The sequence below is a fragment of the Idiotropiscis lumnitzeri genome, chromosome 18 (assembly GCF_059441095.1).
Source record: "Idiotropiscis lumnitzeri isolate Australia: NSW breed Sydney's pygmy pipehorse chromosome 18, RoL_Ilum_1.0, whole genome shotgun sequence".
Taxonomy (NCBI): domain Eukaryota; kingdom Metazoa; phylum Chordata; class Actinopteri; order Syngnathiformes; family Syngnathidae; genus Idiotropiscis; species Idiotropiscis lumnitzeri.
This window is the reverse complement of record NC_142408.1, coordinates 5,367,825-5,391,595: the sequence shown is the minus strand read 5'-3', so window position 1 is coordinate 5,391,595 and position 23,771 is coordinate 5,367,825. Positions and strand designations below refer to the sequence as shown.

At 42.7% G+C, this 23,771-nt stretch overlaps 1 protein-coding gene across 3 annotated transcripts in view; it reads right to left on the bottom strand.

Moving 5' to 3' along the window:
• Positions 1–3,838: 3,838 nt before the first annotated feature.
• Positions 3,839–23,771, bottom strand: part of ctif (CBP80/20-dependent translation initiation factor) — a 29,180-nt gene continuing 9,247 nt past the window's right edge. For 2 of the 3 annotated variants that reach the window (XM_088281394.1, XM_088281392.1), the window contains exons 8-14: positions 20,971–21,047; positions 19,263–19,337; positions 15,126–15,633; positions 13,741–14,034; positions 12,759–12,914; positions 8,554–8,607; positions 3,839–7,461 (exon numbers count right to left, since the gene is read on the bottom strand). In XM_088281394.1, the coding sequence (XP_088137520.1) occupies positions 7,231–7,461; positions 8,554–8,607; positions 12,759–12,914; positions 13,741–14,034; positions 15,126–15,633; positions 19,263–19,337; positions 20,971–21,047 (1,395 nt within the window). In that variant the 3' untranslated portion in view covers positions 3,839–7,230. The remainder of the gene's footprint in view (positions 7,462–8,553; positions 8,608–12,758; positions 12,915–13,740; positions 14,035–15,125; positions 15,634–19,262; positions 19,338–20,970; positions 21,048–23,771) is intronic. The other variant, XM_088281393.1, reaches the window with a different exon arrangement.

The following is a 23,771-nucleotide window of genomic DNA, read 5'->3' as shown; positions in this document are numbered from 1 at the left end:
GTATCTTCTGCACGGAATGAATCACACGTGCACAGATTGTCTCCCAAAATTTGATTGGGAATTACGGCAACCAAAGTTGGACAAAACAGGAAGTGATGCCTTTGTAAATTATCTAGAATTTATTTAATAAAGTATACAACTCAAATAGTTTCAATTAATCTTGCTCCAGAATTAGTGTCTTAAATATTTAGTTTCCGTGGAACTAACTAAAGTAGCCTACTATCGACACACCGATACATCCTTTATTTTTTTAAGTCAATATCCATCAAAATAAAAAAAACACTTCTCAATGAAGCATGAAAATGACAAAGCCAAAAAAATACACATTCTAAGGCCAGTCTATTGTCATTTCATAAAGCACAGTCAATTTGCCAGAAATATTGTCTCAGATAATCATTACAAGGGTAACTTTTTCCAATCTTTATTAATCAAAACCAGCACCGAATCCTAATTTCCATAAAACATGAGAATTACAAAATAAAATAAAGAACGGACCTAAACAGAGACTAAAGTCGTTGTATTCCAAGAAACAAGAATAAAGTCAGAATTTTTAAGTCAAAGCGTGTTGATTTTATTTTATTTTTTCCTAGAGTACCGTAATGTTGCAACTCACGATGTGGGAGTGAGTGTTTGGCTCCATTTAAGCTTGATTTACTGACTCAGGAGTTCCTGCGCCCCAAAAGGGCCGCTGAGACACTTCATTCAGGAAGCGTAAAGGTCGTGATATCATTTCCTGCAATGCCAGTCCAGGAAGCGGCGACACGGCTTTCCAGTTTCCGCTCGGGTTGACATCAGCTTCAAAAAGTTTCCTCCTGCCGAAAAACATTTCTTTTTGAAAAATGTGTGACCAGTCTTTGCATCATTGCGTGAATATTTTGTTTGCGGTTTTAGCAATAGACAGCCCCCCAAAAAATTCTGCAATTGCATTTAATCACATTTTGTATACTGTTATTTGTTGTGAAACTTTTAACAGGTATTTTCTTGAATAATATATTGTAATTAATTTAAAATCACCAAATATGAAGTGTGTGATCCTTCAATACAATCTAAACGGAGTCATTACAGGATTTTTTTTTTTTTTTTTTTTTTAGAAACAATTTTCCAAACTTATGCAGTTCATTACTGCTGGTTGGTGCGGCAATATCCTGCTTTCCAGGACTTCTGCGCATTAAAAAATACACAGGTGGGTAACTAGTCAATGCACCAGGATGATGATGAGAAAGTAACAAGTAGCGCAGCGTCGCTGCCGCTGAGATGGAGAGGTCCAGAGGTCGAGCTGGAAGCGGCTCGGAGCCCACAAGTTATTGATTTCTCTCAGAGAAGAGTATTTCCGCAGCAGTAACATCTGGGAGAAGATTCTTTGGCTTTTTTAACACTACTTTTTTTTTCCCACTATGTGTGGCCTCTGTGACCTCCACACAAACAAACAGAGTTTTATTTTCTCTCCCTATGCAACGCACTGAACTGCACGCCAGAACAGGTACGTTAGGGTGTCAAGACCGCTGACCATCAACCAAGACACAGAGTCCATCGATTGCAAATAGGACACGGGAACTCCCACAATGCATGGCAATATTCCAATTGTATTTCTGTCAAATCATTTGGATGAAGACTAGCATCTTATTAATAATTGTTTGGATGCCGAGCGCTGCCTAGAATCCGACAATTAAGGACTTCTATCTTATTAACCTTCATATCGTGAATATATTAAAACTAATTGATCCACCAGGCCAAAGAGAATTCAACTTATCATGCTCCAGCAAAAAAAAAAAAAAAAAAAAGCACAACTCTAAATGTAATTACAACTGTCGGATTAAAAAGACAAAGATTGCTTTTATTAGTCCCTCAATGGGGAAATTTGCAAATAATTTAATTCGTGTGACGTGAGGACAACTTCCTGACATTTTACGACTTCAATCAGCGAACTTTGCTTTGTATTATTACTACAACTTTAATCATTTATTTTCTCAACATTTTATTTTGTACTCCCAGTGTTTATTGTAGTAAGAAAACTCCCGATTCCCTACGATTTTTGAACTGTACAAGTTTAATCTGTTGGTACCGAGGCGCACCAAGTTTCAGCAGCTGGAGAGCGCTGGCACTTCCTGCACAGAAGTTACCTTGCAGCCCAACTTCCGAAAAAAAAATCTGCGGATCAGAAATCACTCAAAATCAATAAGGTTCTTGCATGGTGGAATCATCTTGAAGGAAATATGGAAAGGTTATTTAAGGAGTGGACTCACGGCAACAGAACTGCACTGGAATCTCTTTAAGTCAGCACAGTTTTGCCTTGACGCATTTCAACACAGCGCCTCAAGATTTTTTGCAATGCCTCCGTTTTGTTGAACATAATATACAGTATCCGTTAAATTTAAAAGGATTTTGCTTGAACATAAAAATCCCGAATGTTCAAAGGCGCTTTTTTGAGTGATGCCTAGAATCATATCTGCGGTAGTTCATCCTTTGATCTCATTAACCTATACATCATAAATCCCTTAAACCCGATAAGGATCTTGTTCGACGTAGCAGCATAATCGCTAAAAGTTTGAAGGAGCTTTTTCGAATGCTCGAGGGCTGACTCGAATCATAGTTCTACCAGTCCAGCCTTTAATTAATCCACACATCAAATATCTGTTACAACTAACAGAGATCTTATTCTATCGAACAATAATCCCTTTAAAGTTTGGAGTTTCTTTGCGTGCCCACGTTCTGCCTGGATTGGAATCAGTTTCCTACCAAGCATCTTCTTTGATCTCACAAATTAACAAATCACACATCCTTAAAAAAAAGGGGAAAAAAATGGGGGGCAATTTAAAAAAAAATCCTTAATTCATCAGCGACCTAAGCACCCATCCGCCATCGTCAGTTCGTCATTATATCAAGACGAACCAAAATCTATTAGTCAGTCGTCCATGTTATTTTAACCGCACTTCCGTCATCTGTTCAATCAGTAAATTTCACCGGTCTGCCAGTTCATCTAGCGTCAATCCGACCCCCCCCTCAAAAAAAAAACAAAAAAAAACATCCAACAGACGACAAATCCAATGTGATTAAAATTGTAAACTGGCCATACGATTTAAAGTTTAAAATGGTTACCCTCAACCAGATTCCAGTTCCGCACTCCGTCCAAGGATGGAATGCAGTCTAATCCGACTCCTGTGTGTACGCGTTTGCGTTCTTCTTCGTTCATTGGCGGATTACAGCTCTTGAGTGCATACTGCCACCTGCTGCACAGGAAGCGCAGTGTTTCCATATATGGTCGTCGGAAGCAACCCTGTTGTGTTCATTGCCGCAAAAAAAAAATAAAAAAAATCAAAAGACAGTAGGGGCGTGTTTGTCAGTCGTCAGTAAAACGGGCGTCATCCTGTGACAGATTGACGGACCTTTCGTCAGCATTGACTGAATTGCCCGCCCTCTGCTGAAAAACCAAACGTCTGACATAATACAATCACTAAAAACATTTTGGGAGGTGCTCGTGCACTGCCTAGAATCAAAGGCATGCTCCAGGACTAGCCAAGCGCAATAAAGTCCAAGGACACACGCACGCGGAATTACCACTCAGAAGTCTCGTGTGCCTAATGTGCGAGCCGTAACGGCCGGCATGTAAATGAGACTTGCATTGTTAGCACAACGACCCACTGTGGTGCTGTGTTTGTCACGCGCTTCTGCTGCTAACGACCCTGGAAACAATGTGAGCGTCTGCCTTTTTGTCTTTGAAGGAAAAATTTTTTTTTTTTTTATTCTTTTTTGTGGTTCGACAATCACATCTTTTTGTCCAGTTTTTTATTTTTTATTTTCCACAAGTTCTGGAAGAAAAAGCAAAACAGAGATCCGAGTGGAGCCCCGCCAGCGTTTAAGTTTTAATATTCATGACAATATGCAAACCAGACTTGGGGTGGGGGTGGGGGGTCAAGTGGCTGTACGGGCATAGACAGGGAGGGGACGAGCCTCCACCCCCCTTTTTTTTTTGTTGTACTTTTTATTTTTTTGCATAACAAAAATTTGCGTTGGTAACTCACCACAGTAATCCCACCACTTACACACTTGCCTGCAAGGTAGGTATTCCAACGGTTTCACAAGTCACCTCCTCCCACATATACAGTATAAATGAGCTTAACTTAAATAGAAAGCTAGAAATAAAACAAGACGGAAAGATGAGTCACAATCATCATGACATCATCATCCGAGTGATGATGTTTCTATTACACATGGTCTGAATTCTTGATGCAAGACAGAGGAAATAATAATAATAATACAAAAAAACCCAAAACACTGTAAGCACAAGCATGTACACTGCAAGGGTACGTGACTTCACATGCTAAGCTATATGCTAAATCTAGCTATAAGGCTGGATTTATTTGGCTTTTGGGCAAGTCGTCGCGCTTCACGTCTCTATAAGGCACTAAAAATAACGTACAAAAGGTCATTTGTCGGCCTAAACTGCCGCAGAACTGCGACGTCTTGGTACCATCACACCCCTTTTGTGTGACTATGTTCTGATTCCGGGCTTACATAATTCGGAAGGACAATGACCAAACGCGTTACAAAGGCCATCCAAATCCAAAGCAATTTTACAATTTTATTATTGTAATCTTTCTTATTTTCCCTGGAACATTAATATTTACATTAATATTATGACTATTTGGTAGCTTTGTCATTTTTTACTTGTAACGCTCCAACTTTTTCCAGGCTCATGACTACTCTTGTAACATTACGACTTTTTTTTTCTTGTAATATAACAATTTCATTGTCGTAACATTGAGTTTTTTCTGCAATATTACAGCATATTAACTTGTAATATTACGACCATTTCGTAGCTTCACGACTTTTCTCATATTACTGTAGAAGGTAATTTCCATGTTTTGAGTTTTTAATCTTTCCATAAGACAACTTCATTCATGAAATATGACGACTATTTCGTAGCGCTACAACCTCTCCCATAATTGGAGAGTGTTATTTTTGGAAAGTTCTTGTCATATTTAGACAATTTCCTATCTTTGCGACTTTTTTCCTAGTAATTTACAACGTAAATCTAGTAACATGACCATTTGTTTTCTGATTTAAAAAAAATTATAAAAATCTTTCCCCGGTAACATTTTCACGAACATGGAGGTTCACAACTTTTTTTGAAGTTATAATGTTGTAAGCCTTGTTCCCGTTCTTTGCAGAATGCTTCACCACCGTATGTTTCGCTTATGCCAAAATTCTTAGCACGTCGCATAAAATGTTTAAATGAAGCGGCTTCGATACAAGTCTTGGGCTTCATTGTCAATATATAGTTTTTTTTTTTCAACCTTCAAACCTCTTTTGCGCTAATAATGCTAACATGGAGCCACCTAGCATCATGACGTGAAACGTTCGCGGCCACGACCGCAGCATTGAACGAAGGTTGGCCGAAGACCGACAGGTCCTTCGAAGGATGCAGCCTCTGAATTGCGTTTGTGAGGATTCACAAAAGCAACAAGCAAAGTCCTGCTCGAAATATTTTGGGTGTTTCCCCACAGTTCTTTTGCCAACTTCAACTTTTTTTTTTTTTTTAATACTTGCAAATATACCGCACGCATTATGACAGAGAGCCCATTCACAGATGCTACACGACCGAACACAGCATACGTTAGCGTCACAGATATACATGTATCGTTTTTTTTTTTGGGCTATGCGGTCTTCAAAATACACAGGTTAATAAATGCCATTATTCCTCAAACACAATTAAAAAAATAAAATCAAATTGTGTCAATCGTGAACACGCACCGATATTCACGGCCAAAGGATGGCTATGAGCTACACGTCATTTGCCATCCGCCGTGATTTTCTTTTTAGCTCAAAAATAAAAGTTTCCTTTCACTGCAGCAATGTTTTCTTTTCATCTTTTTTGTTTTGTTTGTTCAAAGCAAACCGCCTCACAACAGTGCAAACAAGTCAAACGTGCGCAATAAGGCCCGGTGCTAGATCTCATACATGCATGTTGAAAATCCGGAAAAGAAGAGATTGTACGCTCAGGAGTTTTAGCGCCACACTGAGAAGGGGAAAAAGAATGAGTTTTAATTTTACATTGCAAATAATCTTAAAATGCAAATTTTTCGGTAATATTTTTGACTTACTTCTTAAAATGCTTTTTGTTGTATTACACATTCATTTGCAGTTGCTTTCTCATCTTTACAACTTTATTCGTATATTATGAAGCACGTTTTTCGTCAGAAGATGAAACGTCTGTCATAACTTTCGAACTTGTTTTTCCTTCCTATGACAACTTTCTGGGTGGCAATATTCCATTTCATTCTAGTAACATTGCCACTTTCTCAGAACTTTACGACTTTGTTCTCAAACCTCTACTATGAAGACATTTATTTTATTTTTCTCAGATGAGAACTATTTTGTGATGAACTTGCGTCTTTATTCACGCTACCATTGGAACCTTCTTGCAACATCACAACACTTATTCTCATATTATTCCAACTTTTTTTCCCCCTCATATTGTTAAGAATATTTATTTTCAGTGTGGCACTAATATTTCTGGGGAGATTAAAATATTCAAATCAAATAATATAATAAATATCTATTTAAAAATTCGGTTATTCTGAATGTGGATGTGCACGGCTTGGGTGACAAAAACAAAAGGTTTAACCGCAGTATGTGGTTTTTTTTTAATGCTCCTCTAATGTTGATGACCCCCCCCCATGTTTCCGCTTTTCTATCGGGGAGCGGGATGCCGGGTTGCCGTGCATGCGTGTGTAAGTGTTGATTGTGTGTGTCTCACAAGGGCTCAAGCCGCCATCTGCCACCCTACTCTAGCCAGCCTGATCTTTATCCCGAGCCCAGCCTGGCCCAGCAGGCCCGCTGTCTCATCCCAACAAAAAAGGCTTCCTGCTAAGGGAGGGAGACAAAGGGTGGGGGGGTGGGGGGTGGTAGGTTATGGGGGTTGCTGTAGGCGTGCCGGAGTCCCGCGGCGAGACCTCCTGACCCGGGTGTCCCTGCGGAGGGGAGGGCAGACGGTGCAGACAGACAGCACCGTGTCTGCTCTCGGCCTCCATTTTCCGTCTTTTATCAGCCACGAGGGCTGGAGGATGGAACGGGAGGAGGGGTCGGATGACAATGAAGACACAGACGCCCCCCCCCTCCTCCTCTTTAACATCTCTCCATTCCCAACGGACAAGCTGCTGCCGTCCTATACTGCCCCTAGTGGCCACAACACCATTGTCTGTGCCAAAAGTCCGGGAAGAAATAGCGCATCTAAGCCGTGACGGCGGTGGTGGTGAGCTTATGGATGGTGCGGTCGTAGTACTGCGTAGTGAGAGCTTCCAGGGGGCTCCAACGGTGGGCGTGGAGCTCCACGACCTCCATTAGGAGCGAGCGGGTCAGGGGTGACTCGGCCGGGCTCAGCATCTTGTCGCGCACGGTCGCAAGCAGCTCTGTCATCATCTCAGGCAGCTGCTCCTCCAAGAGGCGCCCGGCGCTCTGCAGCTGCACAAGAGCAAGAAAAAGTGGGAGAGACACCTAGCACCTTTCATTCCCATTTTGAATATGTCATGAGTCAATGAAAACGTGACAGATTGTATTGTTATGTTTTTTTATATGATAAAATATGTACACTTGTATACAATTATTCCATCACCACTAAACGTCTTAAGCAAATCTATTTTTGGCCGACTTTGTTCTTCTAAGATGCTTTTGGGCGGAGCATCACATGAGCATTTCATTCATTGCGGCCCTGACCTATTGGTACAAATAATTAAAAATGAAACAAACTAACTCTGCCACGTGGGCTGTTTTTAAAACAAATACTTGAATTAATTTTCGATTGGCAATTTGAAATGAAGACCAAATGTTACAGACTTGCCTGGTTACTGCCAATTAATGCCTGTTTTTTTTTTTTTTTAAGCCTAACAATAGTTAATCTATAATTCTGCTTCACCTATGCTATTATATTTTTTATAACACTTGCGAGGACACAAAAACAACTGGCGCGCCGTCGGAATAACAAATGCAACACCAGTTAAACCATAATAAGCAGCTTGTTCACAGCAGTGATTTAAAAACTGGGGTCTGCAAATCAGGAATTGGGGGTATGCAAATTAATTTGCGATAAATAGTACTATTGAGAGAGGGGGGGGGTGAATACAGTATGCAATATGATTATTATAAAATTAAGTCATTTACTACCATTGACGGCTAAAGACGTCAAAGATAAAAAAAACCTTTACTCGGCTGGTCGTAAATGAGTTAAAATATTTTTTTGGGTTCGGTTAGCCCCTCCCACATGCTCTGAACTTGGTAAGACACATTTTTAAAGATACTGCCAACACATTTGAACATGCATTAAAAAAAACCTGCAAAAGTAATTTGTATAGAAATTACAAAAAATTGTGGTGAATGTTAAGTTCTGCTTTGTTATAGCTGCAGCTATGTAAGATAAAGATGTTTTGTACAAACTCTGTGTGCTCAATACTGCTATTACTACCCTTGATGGGATGGCGTGAACAAAAGTTGAGAACCCACCGGTTCAAGTGTTGTATGTCTTGAGGTATGAGACTGAGTGCGTTGTTTGAGTCTTACCTCCATGGAGCAGCACAGCACGGCATCGTCCTTGACGTCTTTGGACTGCAGTAGCTACGCGGAACAAGAACAGACGCAGCGTCAATTTAGATCAGAGCAGATGCAAGCGAGGCAACGTTGCGCTGACGTCCAGCGTGGTGAGAAAGACCAAGAGGTAACGAGGCCAGATTGTTACTGCACTGTACACTATCGTGTGTATAAAAATAAGACCCGTTTTGAGGAATTTTTGCATTACTAGCAGTACATGCCAATAAATTAAAATATAGTAGAAAATTGATTCCCCATTCCAACCTGATTTGTATTTTAAAAATATGAGCATTTTTTTGGGGGGCACGTAATCTAAATTCTCGCGATGGTGAATCACAAACCGGGATTGTTTATCCGCATAAAGATAATCTATAGTGATCGAATTTACAACGGGACAGTCACGCTTCAATTTCTACTTATATCCGAGTGAAACTTGGCGATTACTACAATCAATGTTCTCGCTAAGCTGCATGCATGAAAAATTGCGTACTGCTCTTGACTACTCAGCACACGTGGTGACGCACACATTACATTTTTTTTTTTTTACTCGGAGACATGTTCTGCCCCTGGTTGTCATGGTGACAAAAGCCAGATTTGTCATTGGCCCAGCAGTACATGGGGCGGGGTATACAGTTGCTCACAAGCCGATGTGCAAAGTGTGCCTATCATTCTTGCGAGTTGGGGCATTTTAACAAAAGCATGTCACGCCTGGGAACTGTTTTTAAAGTGTGGAGAAAAAAAAAACTCCTTGAAGAGAAATGTCACAAAGAATGTCGATTATATGCGAAGCGCAACTACATCCCAACTGTCATGACCTTCGCAGCACGTGTGGATGGACACCGACAGCATAAAGATCTCACACAAGCGGGCTGGGATCACCTCCTAATGAGTTCTCTGGGGGATGTCGCGCAGACGTTTAACTCATAGACGTAGTGATTGATCATTTATTTTTCTGTGAGACATTCTGAACGTTTTGGTTTTTTTTTTACATGTGGAAAACGTTTCACAGCATCTTCTGACAAGCTTGTACCTTCTTGTTGTTATATAACCAAGCTAGGAAAATATTGGGAATCTCTTGTGATTCCCATTTGCCCCCCCCCCCCGCCCCCTCCTTGCACCAAACCACACTCCTGCATTCAAAAAGGCATTTGATCAGGAAAAAAAATGAAAATAGGACGGCTGCGCCCGTTTGACAAACAAATGACATGTCAGTGATGGCTTTGTCAAAGAACGGCGTGATGGGATGCACCGATTTCCAGCTGAGATGCAAACATGTTTCGACGTTAGACTAATAACACGCACGCACGCGCGCACGCAGCGAGCGTTGGAAACAGGAAGACTTCAAATAGGTTTCCAATAGTTGCATAGCAACACTATTTCTGGCATTGGGACCAGCGATCCCGCCTCTTTCATCAAGAATTAGTCTTTTTCCATCATATCTGCTTCACTGAAGTGTACCAAACTCAAAGCACACAATAGATACTTCTACACTATCTAAAACAGTTTTTCACTGATTTTAATTTTGAAAAAAATAAAAGAGCCTGCAAACAAAAATGCCACAAAAAAAGGATACACTGCTTAATTTAAAAAAAGAATATATTCGTATATCATCACTATACACTGCTCGCAGAGATGAGAGAATAAAGATACGTTATTGTAATTAATCGAGAATTTTACCATCAAGTTGGTTAATAGGTTGTTTGGAATGTTCAGCAAACGTTTCGTCTTCTACTCCTCACACATAGACTGACAAGTTTCTGTTAAAAATATCCACCACTTGCTCATAAGGGCCAAAATTCCAAGACCTTGACAGGTTACAAGGTTCTCGTAGATGTTTTAAACGCAGACACTTGCCCTAAAAGTCGACCTAACGAGCACAAACTGATGATTACGGAAGAAGAAGAGCAGTGTGGGCAGTCGAATGGGTCATGTACTTCAGCAGCCAATTATTTTTTTGCCGTGAATGTATTTGTTATAATAGATTTTAGAGGCATTTGACGTGTTCATACATTTTTTTTTATAAAGAAAGTTCCAACAGAAAAGAAACAAAAATCTGATCTGAGAGGTCGTGCGTGTGCGTGTGTGTGTGTGTGTGTACTGATACTCCAGTAGGCTCCACGTACGACATGGGCTTCAATAAAAGATGAGTTTTTCTGCAGAAACAAGTTTCCCAGCGACAGGATATGCATCGAAAAAAGCAAAACAAAAACGTATCTATGTATTTTTTTTTCCTCATCCCGCCTCCACAACAACAGGCTCGGCATCAATTAATCAAGCTCGTATTTAAGCCGACCGCAAAGAGGAAGTTGTTTCTGTACCGTGTCTTTGCTGCGGCAACATGCTGATACTTGATGAATAATTCAGAGACAAATATCCCTTTCTCAGTGATGTTCTCCTGTTTACGCTCCGAGGAAAAATGTACACAATTTAACAGGGAAAAAGCCTTGCTTAGCTTTTCTTCAAACGTCACCCAAAAACAGACGATTAATCTTCTAAGGCTGCATTTACACGACACGAGTCAAACGACACGCATCGTTTATGGAGATTGCAGTGATGTGTTAAGCGGCCTTTGGCACTTTGGGGGCATTTCATAGTCGTGGTATGCAACTAGTACAAGAGTGGCGCTTAATTTATTCACATTGCTCCCGGTAGAATATTCCTGCAGGTGCCGCCACTAATGAAAAAGCGTCAACAAACCCACTGCGCGGTACCTGCACTAAATGGATGAGCACTTGCCACCCGCTTGGTGGTCATAGCAGAGCACTTAGCGGCCAATAAGCGGATATTTCCCCCGGGGGTGACAATGAAACTGGATCGGGGCCAGGTGTTTGGATGCAAACCGACGCTAATGTGGCTAACAGCACTTTTATTTGATTGACTTTAAATGTCAGTTGGCTTGCTTTTATTTTCGTGCGTGCGATGCCATCACAGAAGGACACACTGTTAAAAGCAATGGGGAAAATGCGATGATAGCCACGGAAATGGGAGCAAAACTTTTTGCAACGTGGAACATCGTATTTTGAGTAATAAATAAATTTTAAGAGTACTCACCGTAGTTTTTTTAACGCAAACGGCCTAGATTCATAGTTAGACCCATAGCAACGCCCTAACAACGAAAATGCTTTTGTGCGGCAATCGCTGGTATTCTTCGGGAATGACGTCACACGAAGAACCTCGAGCTGCCAGTCGCCATTGTAATGCATTGCTTATTTTCCGGTGAGCTGCCCTATTGATGTTGTTGCGATTTTTTTCGGCAAAAATGCCTCGACGCTGTGTGGCGATACATTGTTTGCATTCTGTGAAGCATCGGAGCCCAAAAAAATAGGAAATAGGGCACGTAAATGGACCGATTTTGTTCTGAAAAATTGAAGGAATTTCAAGCCAGCGTTGACGAGTGTCAAAAAAACGTTTTTCTGGTGGAGGGCAAAAAAAACTGACAGTTTCGGCTGTCACTTCAGCCTTCGGCAGAGCTGTCACACCTCCGGGTGACGCGTCTTAAAACAGCTGATCGGGTCGAGGAACCTTCAAATTAAGTCTCCCCGACCCGATCAAAACGGCGCTCCGTCCCGTCAAGCTGTCAATTGACAGCTTGTGTTGCGCATTCAAGTCAATTTATGTTGTCACGTTGCCATTTAACTTCCTGCGCTGCGACTTCCGACCTGACCGCAGTCTCTCCCCACAGCTTCCCCTCACCTCTTCTTTTTCTCCCCCTTCACCCTCACGTTCTCCTTTCAATTCCCCTGAGGTCGCCTCGTGTACGGCGGTTGCTCTGCTGTGGTGACCCTGACTATGGTTTCCATGGATACAGAAAAGAGCATGCGTAAGGCGGCGTGACCTGCTGATGAGAATTAAACCCTGGGTCGTGTGCTCTCCTGGAAGCGATGGCGCCCTGGCGGGTTGCGCCACTAACGAAAAAGCCGCTGCGGTGTCTCGCGTCTAGACTGGGTCAGGGCGGAAAACAGGAAACTAAACTTGTATGCTGCAATACGCGCTTAAGTGCTTTCTTGTTATTGGAAACATATGGAGGGGGATGGTTTGACTGTATATGGGACATTTTTAAAGGCAAGATTGAAAAAAATGTTGCACAATCACATCTTCTGTGACAAGCTTTCGTCAAAATTCGTCGTGAGCCGAAGACCATTTCTTGCTCAATAACCCATTCCGATAACAATACACACCTCTCGTAGGCAGGTGTAGATGGGACACACCAAGACTCGAAAGGGATCCCCGGAACTGCTCCTCATGGTCCCAAACACCTCGCATAGGAAGGTGATAAAGCCCAACCACAACTCCACGTCCGACTGCTGTAGCTCCTCGCGGCGGGCAAAGTCCTTCTGTAAGTTGGGAAGGGCAAAGCAAAGGGAGGGATTATGAGCGACGACTCTCCAAACTACAACGAGTTTAGAGACTAATAATGCTGAAGGAAAAAGTTCAGACACCCATGTTCTATCTGGTAGGTCAGGTTTGGGCAAACTACGGCACAGGGGCCACATGCGGCCTGTTAAACGTTTTAATCCGGCCCGCCAAACTTGAAAAAAATTAAATTAATAAACCTTGTTAATGTTTTATTTTGTAAATACTGCGGTGCGTCAAAGACATATTTTGTTTGAATGCTTTTGTTCATTTTCATTTAAAATTAAATGTATTTTTTTTTTCTGCAATGAGGTGAGGTTACCAAAACACTCCATCAGTCTGGCCCCTCTGTGAAATTTAAGAACCCACTGTGGCCCGCCAATCAAAGAGTTTGTCTCATAATCTCGGTGCTCTCTCGCACTATCGTCTCTCCTCACCCACGACGCCAAGGGCCACTGCTTCAATACAAGACCACCACGCCCACCCTCGACCTCTCCAACCCATCAGCGCTGTCTTTTCTCAGCTCCAGCGAGTCGGACGACTCACGCAGGGGAGAAAAGTGTCCCGAAGTGGTCGACTGAGACGAACATGTCCATGCTGTCTTCTTGTGACATTTCAGGGGCCAAATGTTATCCTGCCTTCACGGCAAGTTGCCCTCCACTTCGTTCCTCTTTCACTTTTTTTATTTTTTGTGTTTAAAATGAACCATACAAAAATGTGGAGGTCTTTGTGTGAATCCAGGAAGATATTTTTTGTGTGACCCAACAATCAATACAAAAAAAACCACTTAGGGCATCTGAGGATTACCTGCAACAGATTGAGAAGCAAGGACCTGAACTTGGTCCCGTCCACCATAAAGAGCGCCATCTTGTCGCACAGCTTGGCGGCGGTGGCGGCGAAACTCCGGTCTGACACGGCCTTGTCGTAGATGGTGTCCACAACTTGGCTCAGGGTTTCCTCGGAGCGCGCCGAGCTCTGCGCCTCCTCCATGAAGGAGGCCAGCTGCTCTTCCACGCCGCTGCTGTTGCTCCTCATGCTGTTGAGCAGCTTCAGCAGGCGGTCCATGCTGGGGGCGCCCATCACCTCCGTCAGTGCCTCCTCCTGAGGAAACATTCAGAGTCGAGTAACTCATCATACTCACATTCACACCTCGGGACAGTATTGAGTTTTTCCAGTGGATCTAACATTATTGTTTTGGAATATGGGAGGATGCCATATCTTCAATCGGGTAGCAGGTGAGATGAAGCCTATCCCAGCCGACTTTGGCAAACAGCCGTGAAATGTTGGTAAACCAATCACAATGCGCAGACCAACAACCATACACACTCAAATCTGATTCTTCAGATAACCCAGTGCGTCTCAATTATTTTATGTTACGCCCCCCGCCTAAAAACAGAAGAAGAAAACAATTTGCGCCCCGACCCCACCACCAAACTCCGCCCCAACTATAAATAATGGCATTTTTGTTGCAAAACAAATCAACACCGTAGAGTTAATACTCTGCATACAATAGGCAAGGAGAGCGCCACTGCCAACTACTGGAGTGGATGTGCAATTACACTTTATTGTAGTACGTCGGGAAAAAAAGCATGTTCCACTTAACACGCGCCCCCCTCAGCATCGCACCCCCCCCCCACTATTTGAGAAGCACTGATGATTTTGGGTGAGAGAGGCTGTGTACGTTGTGGATTAGAAACTCGACCATCACATAAAACATGAATTGACTCAGACAAATCGAATATGCGTGTTTTTGGAATATGTGAGGAAGCCAGAGTACCGGGAGAAAACCCACGCAAACAATATGCAAATCCACAACGGAAGGCTTGAGACTTGAACCCTAAAACCTTAGAACTGCGAGGCAGACATACAAACCACTATGTCAGTGTGTGGCCGTTCTTTAGGTTAATTAAAACATATATGATTAAACGCTTGGGTTTTCAGGTAAAATGAGAAAAAACAACGGCTCAAGGGGTGTCAGTGAAAATTATTGTTCATGAATTGTGGCTGTCAGCACGAAGCAGACAAGCATCAGAGAACACGGACAGCTGAGTCACGCAACAGTTGAGTCAAATCAAGAAAGTGAATAAATGACAAAAACACCGTGGTGAGTGTGTGTGTGTGTGTGTGAGATAAAGATGAAAGTAGCCTCCGAACACATTCTTGATTGGCTTAAGTAAGCAGCTTTCCCGTACCTTGTCCTTTAGTCTCCTCTGCAGCCTCTCCTTAGACGACTGCAGCAAGCTGATTTGGGGCTCCCTGGACAGGCCCTGGCCGGACGAGCCGGGGCTTTCTTTGCCGGCTGTCACGTCTGACAAGGCGTTCGTGTCCAGCGCTGACTCAGCCTTGGAAGAGTCAGCGGGACTCTTGCAGTCCCGGGGCTCCTCCATCTGTCGTGAGTGCTTGTCGCTTGGCACTTTTACATTCTCTGTGTCTTTGGTTGCTCTCACAAGTAGTCCTCTGTCAGAACCAGCAGGATTCTGTTGTCCCGGACTTTTCTGATTTGGGTGCCATCGCCGGTTTTGGTTGTATCCGTGCGGGGGTCCGCCCGGACGTTGTCCATGTCCGCCTTGAAACTGGCGAGGCGACCGGCCGTTGTTTCTGATGTCTCCCGCTTCCGTTGGGCTGGGGGACTGCTGGTCCCACTGGTGTTGCGGTGATGGAGACTGGTTCTTACCTCCTCCTTGAGTCCGTTGCTGTCTCCTGGAATGGGAGGTAGTCTAATGGTTAGCTTGGTTGCAATGCAGCAACATGAAAGTCAACAACTCGTCCACCACCACTACCCCAACATTTAAATAACGCCACTTCCATGTGGATCCACAATGTACACTGGTCCCGCGTCGTCCCTACCTTTGTGTGCTGGCCGAGCCACTGACATATGGTCTGGGAGATTAACCACACCAGCACCAAGAAGCTAACCTATTATCTAGCACAGCCTAAGCATGAGCAAACACAATCAGCCCCTGCTTTTGCTCCGTCACCTCCATTTTGTTTAAGCGACATCAATAGTGACGATGCAAAAATATGCTTCGGTGGCCTTGTATTTTTAGGTGAGAGTTTTTATCCAATCAGAATTCAGCGAGCACATGTTACCAGGCAGATTTCACAATACCAGTAGTTTGCAGATACAATCGGGCGGGCGACTGTTCTGTGCGAGAGTCTACAGGGGGTTCATAGTTGATTGACAGTTGCGATAGCCAATCAGATCGCGAGTTGGTTACAGTGAGCCACAATGGCCGAAGGAGGGAAAAGTGTGGATTTAATTGCAGATACACTTGTGAGAATTGTTTCTCAGTTATGCTAAATTAATTCTCTTTTTGCGAAGATTAATGGTAGTTAGTAGTAGCCAAGAGGGTCGCACAGAAGCAACGGCACAGACATTGAGTGTGAAAAAAAAAAAAAAAATCTTTTTAAAGTTCCACGGGCCTTCCTTGTTTCTCGTCAGTAGCCTCCCACAAGGCTGTTTTGCTTTGCGTGCGTCTCTCTTTTGAAAGGCAACTTCAAGCAACTCACTTTTTTTGTTGAGTATTTGAATAGCTCGAGTCAGACCGGGAGCACCTTTGTTGCTTTTCGGGTTCAACCAAAAAGTAATTAACACAAACGAGCAGCACAAAAAATACTGAACATATTCCCCCGCAATCGCCACAAGTTCACTTTCCTCTCCAACAGCAATTTCTGCATTTAATTTTTTCTTATTTTTGGTTGAACTCCTCTGAAAAGAAACAAAACTGCTCCCAGTCTGACTTGAGCCAGTCAAGTACTCAACATAAAAGAGGCTTTCTTGAAATTGCCTTTTAAAAAGAGACGACGCACACAAGTGGGAGGCTGTACTGGCCGTGAAACTTTATACAAAATCAGCGACTCCGCCGTCGGTTCATCGTTCCTCACAAAAGGCTGACCCTTAGCCATGACTTAAATGGCCACGGCTTTCCATACATGTTCAAAAAAGAAAATGCAGCCAAAAAGGAAAAGTACAAATGAATAGAAGCTAGACTCCTCGTGGAAGCAAAAGAAAACCAAAAATTTGGACTGTCTAAGCTTGAGGGATTTTGCACTAACACGGGGGCAGCTAACATCCATTTTCGCTAAATGTTTTCAATACATTTCAATTTGCATAATGTTTTGAAATAAAAGATCTATTCTAACCTAAAAAAAAACAAACAAAAAAAACAATTATCCGAGCCGCTTATCCTCATGTGGGTGACAGACGTTCTGGAGCCTTCCCAAGCCATCTTCGGGCAATCGGCTACTCAACCCTCACAATCACACCTAGAGACAATTTAGAGCCATGAACCAACCATGCATGTTTTTTGGAGTGCGAAACCGGATTACCCGGAGAAAACCCAAGTAGCCATGGGGAGAACATGTAAATTCACTCAGGAAGGTCGGGTCCTATAATTGACCACCAGACCTCTGCGCTGAGGCGGATGCGAACCAGTCGTCCACCGTGCGCACCTCCACAAAAAAAAAATAAAAATCAACTCACACACAATGGGAATTTTATTGAGGTGCAAGTTTTGTCCTGCATATCATTCCAAATCTACAAAACAGTTTTAGACTAAGTATAGGAAAGTATTATGGCTTGGTGGAAGTACAACGAAGCCATGTGTGCCATCCAGTGGTCAATGGTGATATCACAACTTAAAACTACAGTCGATACATATTCACAATTCGACACGCTCAAATTTGTATACTTGCAAGATTTTTTTTCCTTCACGTCTTCTTTCAATATTTGTTACTTTTTTTTTCCCTACTCTGCAAGTTTTTAACCGAAAAGCCTGCAAAGAGCAATGAAAAGTCTCAAAGGTAAGGGGGCGGGGGGGTGACTATTCAAAGGAGAGACTATCTTCTTCCTTATCAGACATCAAACAGTCTTGTGTTTCGGAAATTTGCTTACTTGAAAGTATTTTTCCTCTTCATAAAAGCGCCAGCGCAAGTAAATGCAAATGCAATATATTTATAGGCCGCTTTGTATGCGTTCGTCGGGTGTGCGTCCTTTCTGGCACCTCGGCTCCACTCTCCCGGGGAGGTTGGGAGACAGTTCATCTGGTGGTGAGCAAACAACTGCCTCAAATATTCAGCATCTTCCCGAGACGGATGTTCGTTAAGTTGAGCGCAGGGCCGCCGCGCTTTTCTTCACCTCCTTTAACAAAGTGACGGCTACAAAGCCGCTTTTCAAGGCCACGGAATTTCCACCGGGGTTTGACGTGACTAATCCCAATCAGTCTTAATGCTGACCGACAGAAATGGTGAAATCGTGTTTAATGGGACTGAAGAGGTCGAGGGATGAGAATCTCTCGTGGAGCCGCGTGCCGCTCATGGGAGACGTCGTGAAAGTTGAGCAGGACGCTATCTCGCTCGCGCTAATGATTAATTTGATCTTTACGACAGCTGTTAGTAGAGGCTCACATCTCGTAAACCTTTCCCCAAAGCGCCGGAGGCGAGGGGGTGAAAATGAGACGGTAATAAAACGTTAATCATATTTACTGACGGCTGAGCTCGGTGGCGGCGTTGCTCGCGCCGACCGTCCATCCGTCACGTCACTGCCGGGGAGTTTGCGAGCAAAACGGAACACCTGAGGCAGCTGATGAGCTTTCAAAGTCGCCTACACGCAAACTCACTTGTCTCCGAAGCTATCAACTAATTAAATAGAGAAGTATTTTCAGCATAATGCGTTTTGTAGCATCAATGCAGTCATCATAATTAACTTGTTTGATCTCGTCTAAGATGATGGGTTTTACTCGCAGAAGCTCATCAAGATAAAAAGGCCTCCGCAACAATCCGAAATGGGATCAGTTACCAAAATGGAAACGCAGATGCATGAATGTCATTAAGATTTATGCATTATTCACAGAAAATATAAATAAATAAAGGTAAAAGACTAATATTTTATTAATTTAACAGATTCTTTTTCCCCCCCAAAAAAACGTTCTTCCTGGAATGCGCTACTGTACATTTTGTCAAATCGGAATTCCACAACTGCAGGACAATTAAAGGCTGATTCCGCTCTCTGGGGGGTTCTTTCTTTTGTCCATAAAATATAAATATATATCAATATATATATATATATATATATTTTTTTTTTAGGCTATACCAGTTTGATCAATTTTCCAGTGTGAGGTTTCAGTCAGAGTACATTAAAAGCATTTATCATCACTGTCTAATGAAAATCATGCAACTCCTAATCTGAATTTAATATTTTATCCAAAAAGAAACAAATGTTTGCCTTAAAAAAAAAAAAAAAATACATAAAAGGGGAATTTCAAAGGATGATGTTGCATGCTTTTTACTGGACAGCTGCATTATATGGTGTCCCCTGTTCCAAGACTAACCTGGCGTAGACGATCCGCGTCCCGTCACGGCCGGTGGGCAGAAGTATGGTTAACCGGTGGCAGTGATCTACCGCTCTAGAAGCAGGAGAGGAGGGGATGCGCCACAGTTGTGGGTGAATGGAAGGATGGAGAGTTGCGTAGATGAGGAGTGCATTAAGTGGGAAGAATCATTTAAAAAGGGAGAATTTTTTTTTTTTTTTTTTTTTTAGGAGAGGCAAGCAAGAAGGGGAAAAAAAGAGGACATAAACAAAACTACAGGTTGATAAGTGTCATTTCAACAACATGCAGAGAACTAGAGGAGGTAAAGGTTGCCACGGCGACTGAAGAAATGAATGAATCATGGACATATGCTGGTGGGTTATTGGTGATCGATCAAGGTTGCTGCATATTGACTACCATTGGTTGACCCAGACAAATTGGCCCAGGCTGGGAGGGGGGGGGGGGGGGGGGGCGTGCGGCGATGGGAGCTTGGCGGGAAGACAGTCAATAACATGGTCACGGCTTCAAATTGACCAGTACGCTTTAATGGAGGATCGCCTAAATATTCAAGGATCTCGTCTTTTACATTTCCACTTTAAAAGCCAGTAAAGCAGGTGACAAAGTCGACTTGGGGATTTTCACCACTTCTCGTTGCTGTTCTGTGTGAAAGGCACACACAAAATATGTGGAGTGCAAAGTCCACACAGGAACGTTTTGCCTTTTCAAATGTTATCAGAGCCATTTTTCTACCCCCCCCACAATATGAATGAAGTACTGAAAACTTCTCAATGCATCTTCTCAAAGTACAAGCAAAAAATAAAGAAATAAAACAATTAAGACGAGTGCAGAAGCGGAAAGGTAACAGGACGAAGACATAAGTTTATGAATAGAGATATACATTTTGAGTCGCGCTTTGCCCCTTCTCTGCAAGCAGCGCATTCCAGTAAATCACAACTAATTTCAGTCTTGCTTGACGTGCCGGCTAAAGTAGAAACACATGGAAGTGCCTCCACTTCACTCCTCTTGCTTGAAAGTATTGTGCCTTATGGAACAACGCATGGTCCAAGGAGCTCTGACAAATGTCTTGACAGTCGGGTTGATTAAAAGATAAAAAAAAAAACAGTTGTTGGAGGCGGCGTGCACCAAACGCACACAAACAAGGATTGGAAATATCAAGTTTTCATTTTCCTCCTCTATTTTTTTTCCAACGAGCAAATCCATTGCTACGAAGTAAATAGTTCTCAACAGTGCCAATTATTTGCTGTACTTTGCAATGTCCATTTGGTACTCAGCTAAATTTCATTTTTCTTTCCAAAAATACAACACAAATATTTTCCCCTTTGCCGGTTGCTTAGCAACCCAAGAATCATTTTCCAATGACAACAGGGCAGGCAGTGAGAGAATCAGGTTCCCACCAGCCCGTCCTCCACTCTCAAGAAGCTCCTTTCAATGAAGTTGCAAATCACATTTCATTGTGTATACAATCAGAGCAGATGTGCCAGCACAAACTTGCAGAACGGAATCAAAACAAAGCAGGTTTTAATGTTACAAAAAAAACAAAAAAAAATTGGAATGTGTCTGTTTTATTATTTGTCTGCAGTCTGCATTCCTGCGTCGACATTATTTGGCAGACGAGAGCTGTTAAAGGATTGGCTGCTTGTCATCTGACTTCATCGCATTAAAACCTTCCCAGGAGTGTGTGCGTGTGTGGACTTTAATGCGTCATTACCGTCGGTCGTTCCTCTTGCGTCGGAAGAGCTTTTTGGTGTGCGCGATCTCAGCCTCATTAGGAAGGGGTGGGAAGACCTGTTGGGCACAAATCATACAGAAGGCTGATGTCAAGACCAGCAATGCGCACTGCACGGAACATTTCTATGAAAGCAACAGTGCATTGGAAACACGCTTGCCATATATGACATAATCCATGAATTGTTGCTTTAGGGCAGGTGTGGGCAAACTAGAGCCCGGGGGCCACATGCAGCCCGTTAAACATTTTAATTCGGCCCGCCGGATTTGAAAAAAATTAAATGAATAAACCTTGTTAATGTTTGGAAAAAAAAAAGTTGTACAGGTCAATTTGGTACAATACACTGTTTGCATTTCCATCTGCAAACTAGACTTTTTTTAGTTTCTGTTTGCGGAGTCATTGGGCGATCGACTTTTAAAGCCAGCAACGGTAATTTGCCCACAAGTCCCGGAAGCATGTTAGTCGTAGAATGCAATTTATCGTTATAGACTGTGAAGTCATTAGCAGGATTTTTAGTTACTGCTCATGTGGTAATTAAGCGAGCGCATTTTATGGTACGAGCATACCAAGCAACAAACTGCTTGTCGAACAAGTAAATGCCATTTAAAGTGTGACTGTGTTGAGTCGTATATATTGGAGGAAACGTGGCTTTGGTGGACCCATCAACTCATTGACTGCCATTGACGGCTAACGACGTCAAAGATCGTTTTTTTTTTTTTACTTGGCTGGTAGTGAATGAGTTAAGTAACAGGGAGACCGTGCAAACTGTACATAAGCAGTCCTCGTTACATTTAATCTCATGTGTTCTTTTATTCGGAACTACACTTTGGAATAAGGCATTATAGATGATTATAATATTTTCTGCTGGGGTGTCTTGTAATCATCCAGCTGGAGCTATAATGGGTGAAACATCAGCGCTGCCAGTCAAACGGCGCGCTCCCAGCAACAAAGCGTGTCATTACCATGGTTACACATCACTCGAATAGTGCTGCCGACTGGAGACCTTCCACTTACAGTACCGGTGGCACATGCAAGCAATATGACTCAATAAACGGCTGGTCTTATCCTTGTCCTCTGGCGAACACGGCAGATGAGTCTGTGCGCCGATTATCAACTCATATCTTAGCCCTGGACTTTATGGACTCTCTCAACCTTGTCATCTTTATGGTCGCGGCTCTCAAAAGCAACGGTCAACGACGGGATGCGACTTTCTGGAGGTCAAACATGGCTGCCGCATCATCATTGTCATTCAGAGAGCCTTGATGAGAGGGGCGAGTGCCGAGTCAGCGCATTCTAGCCTCTGGAGGTATAGCAGAGATGCAGCTCAGATACTTTATTAGCCATCTAATTAACATCCACTGTATAAAAAATAAAAAAAAATAAGGGTAAATGTAGTATAAACAAAGGTATTCTATTAGCAAAATATGGATCAGAATTATTATTATCATGTAATTAATTTATTTAAGTGGTGAATCAACACTTTCGCGGTGTAAAAAGACAAACGCTGCCTTGGCCTTTTTGCGCCCCCCAAAAAAAAAAAAAAAACATTCTGAAAAGAGATACTGATGCAACTGTTTGCACATTTGCACAGCGACGCGGCCTCCTGCAATCAGATAATTAGATAACATCGGCGGCAGCAGCTGGCTGACAGCGACAATCGCTTTCAACGCAACGGGGCAAGAGGAGTGAGAAACGAGTGCTAAAAGAAAACCGAAATTTGCTTGAATGCACGTTTCTCCCCCCCCCATCGTTCTGCTTCAGGGCCATTTACGCAGAACTGCAAGTTGCAGTGTGATGGCTTTTCTAGGCAGTGCACACAGATGGAATCCCGCCTCTGATGTTCATCTGCGTGTAGACGGGTGCATCTCAGTCAAAACGACAGGCAACGAACCGTGTGAGCCTCAATGAGAGGATGTTGACCTAGCGACATGAATTCCTAGAAAAATCAGGGAGACCCCCCCCCCCTAACCGTAACGCAGGACTTTCTCGCCACAGAGCGAAAAAGTGAAGCGCATTGCCTTTGCCGTGCCTTCAAGTGGAACAACAATTCTGGCATCATTTCGGAGCACTCCATTGTTTCACTCACTCTCTCAGCTTATTTATGTTGGCGCTGACTGCGGCCAAAAGCCATAAATATAAAAGTGCCCCAGGAGTGGCATTACAGGACAGGTTGTTGAGAGCGCTGAGGGTTGGGGAGAGAAGTAGTGCGGGAATGACAACATGAGAGATTGTAAATTTAAGGCGGCGAGCACATAAAAGCGAGAGGGAGGGACACTGAAGTACGACATTTTTCCCCACATTCCCTCACGGAGGAATGATACTTCTTTTAATCTACAAATGAGCTGCACCCTATAAAATCGCATCTACAGGCACAAAGGTGCATATAAAAATAATTAAATAAATGAATATTATTTTTAATGACAAGACGGAATCCGACAAGTGCAAGTTTTATAAAGTCACGACAACTCTTAATTCTACGAGAACAAAGTCGCGAGAATAAATCAAATTTTCTTCTACAAAAAAGGGAATTTTACTTTTATACTTTTTGGGGGAAAATTGTAACTGTAGACACCAATCGAGAAGAATGTCATAGTTTGGGAGGACGTAACGGATGGACATAAAAGTTTGTTGCAGGCGTAAATAAGCAATGCAAAGGATCGCAAGTGAAAGATTACAAAAAATTCTTATGCTACTTTTACGACTAGATAATTACAATTTCTATCTGGAAAAAAAGAGGACATTATATCATCTTGGAAAAATACACCTTTTCATCTCTAAAACCT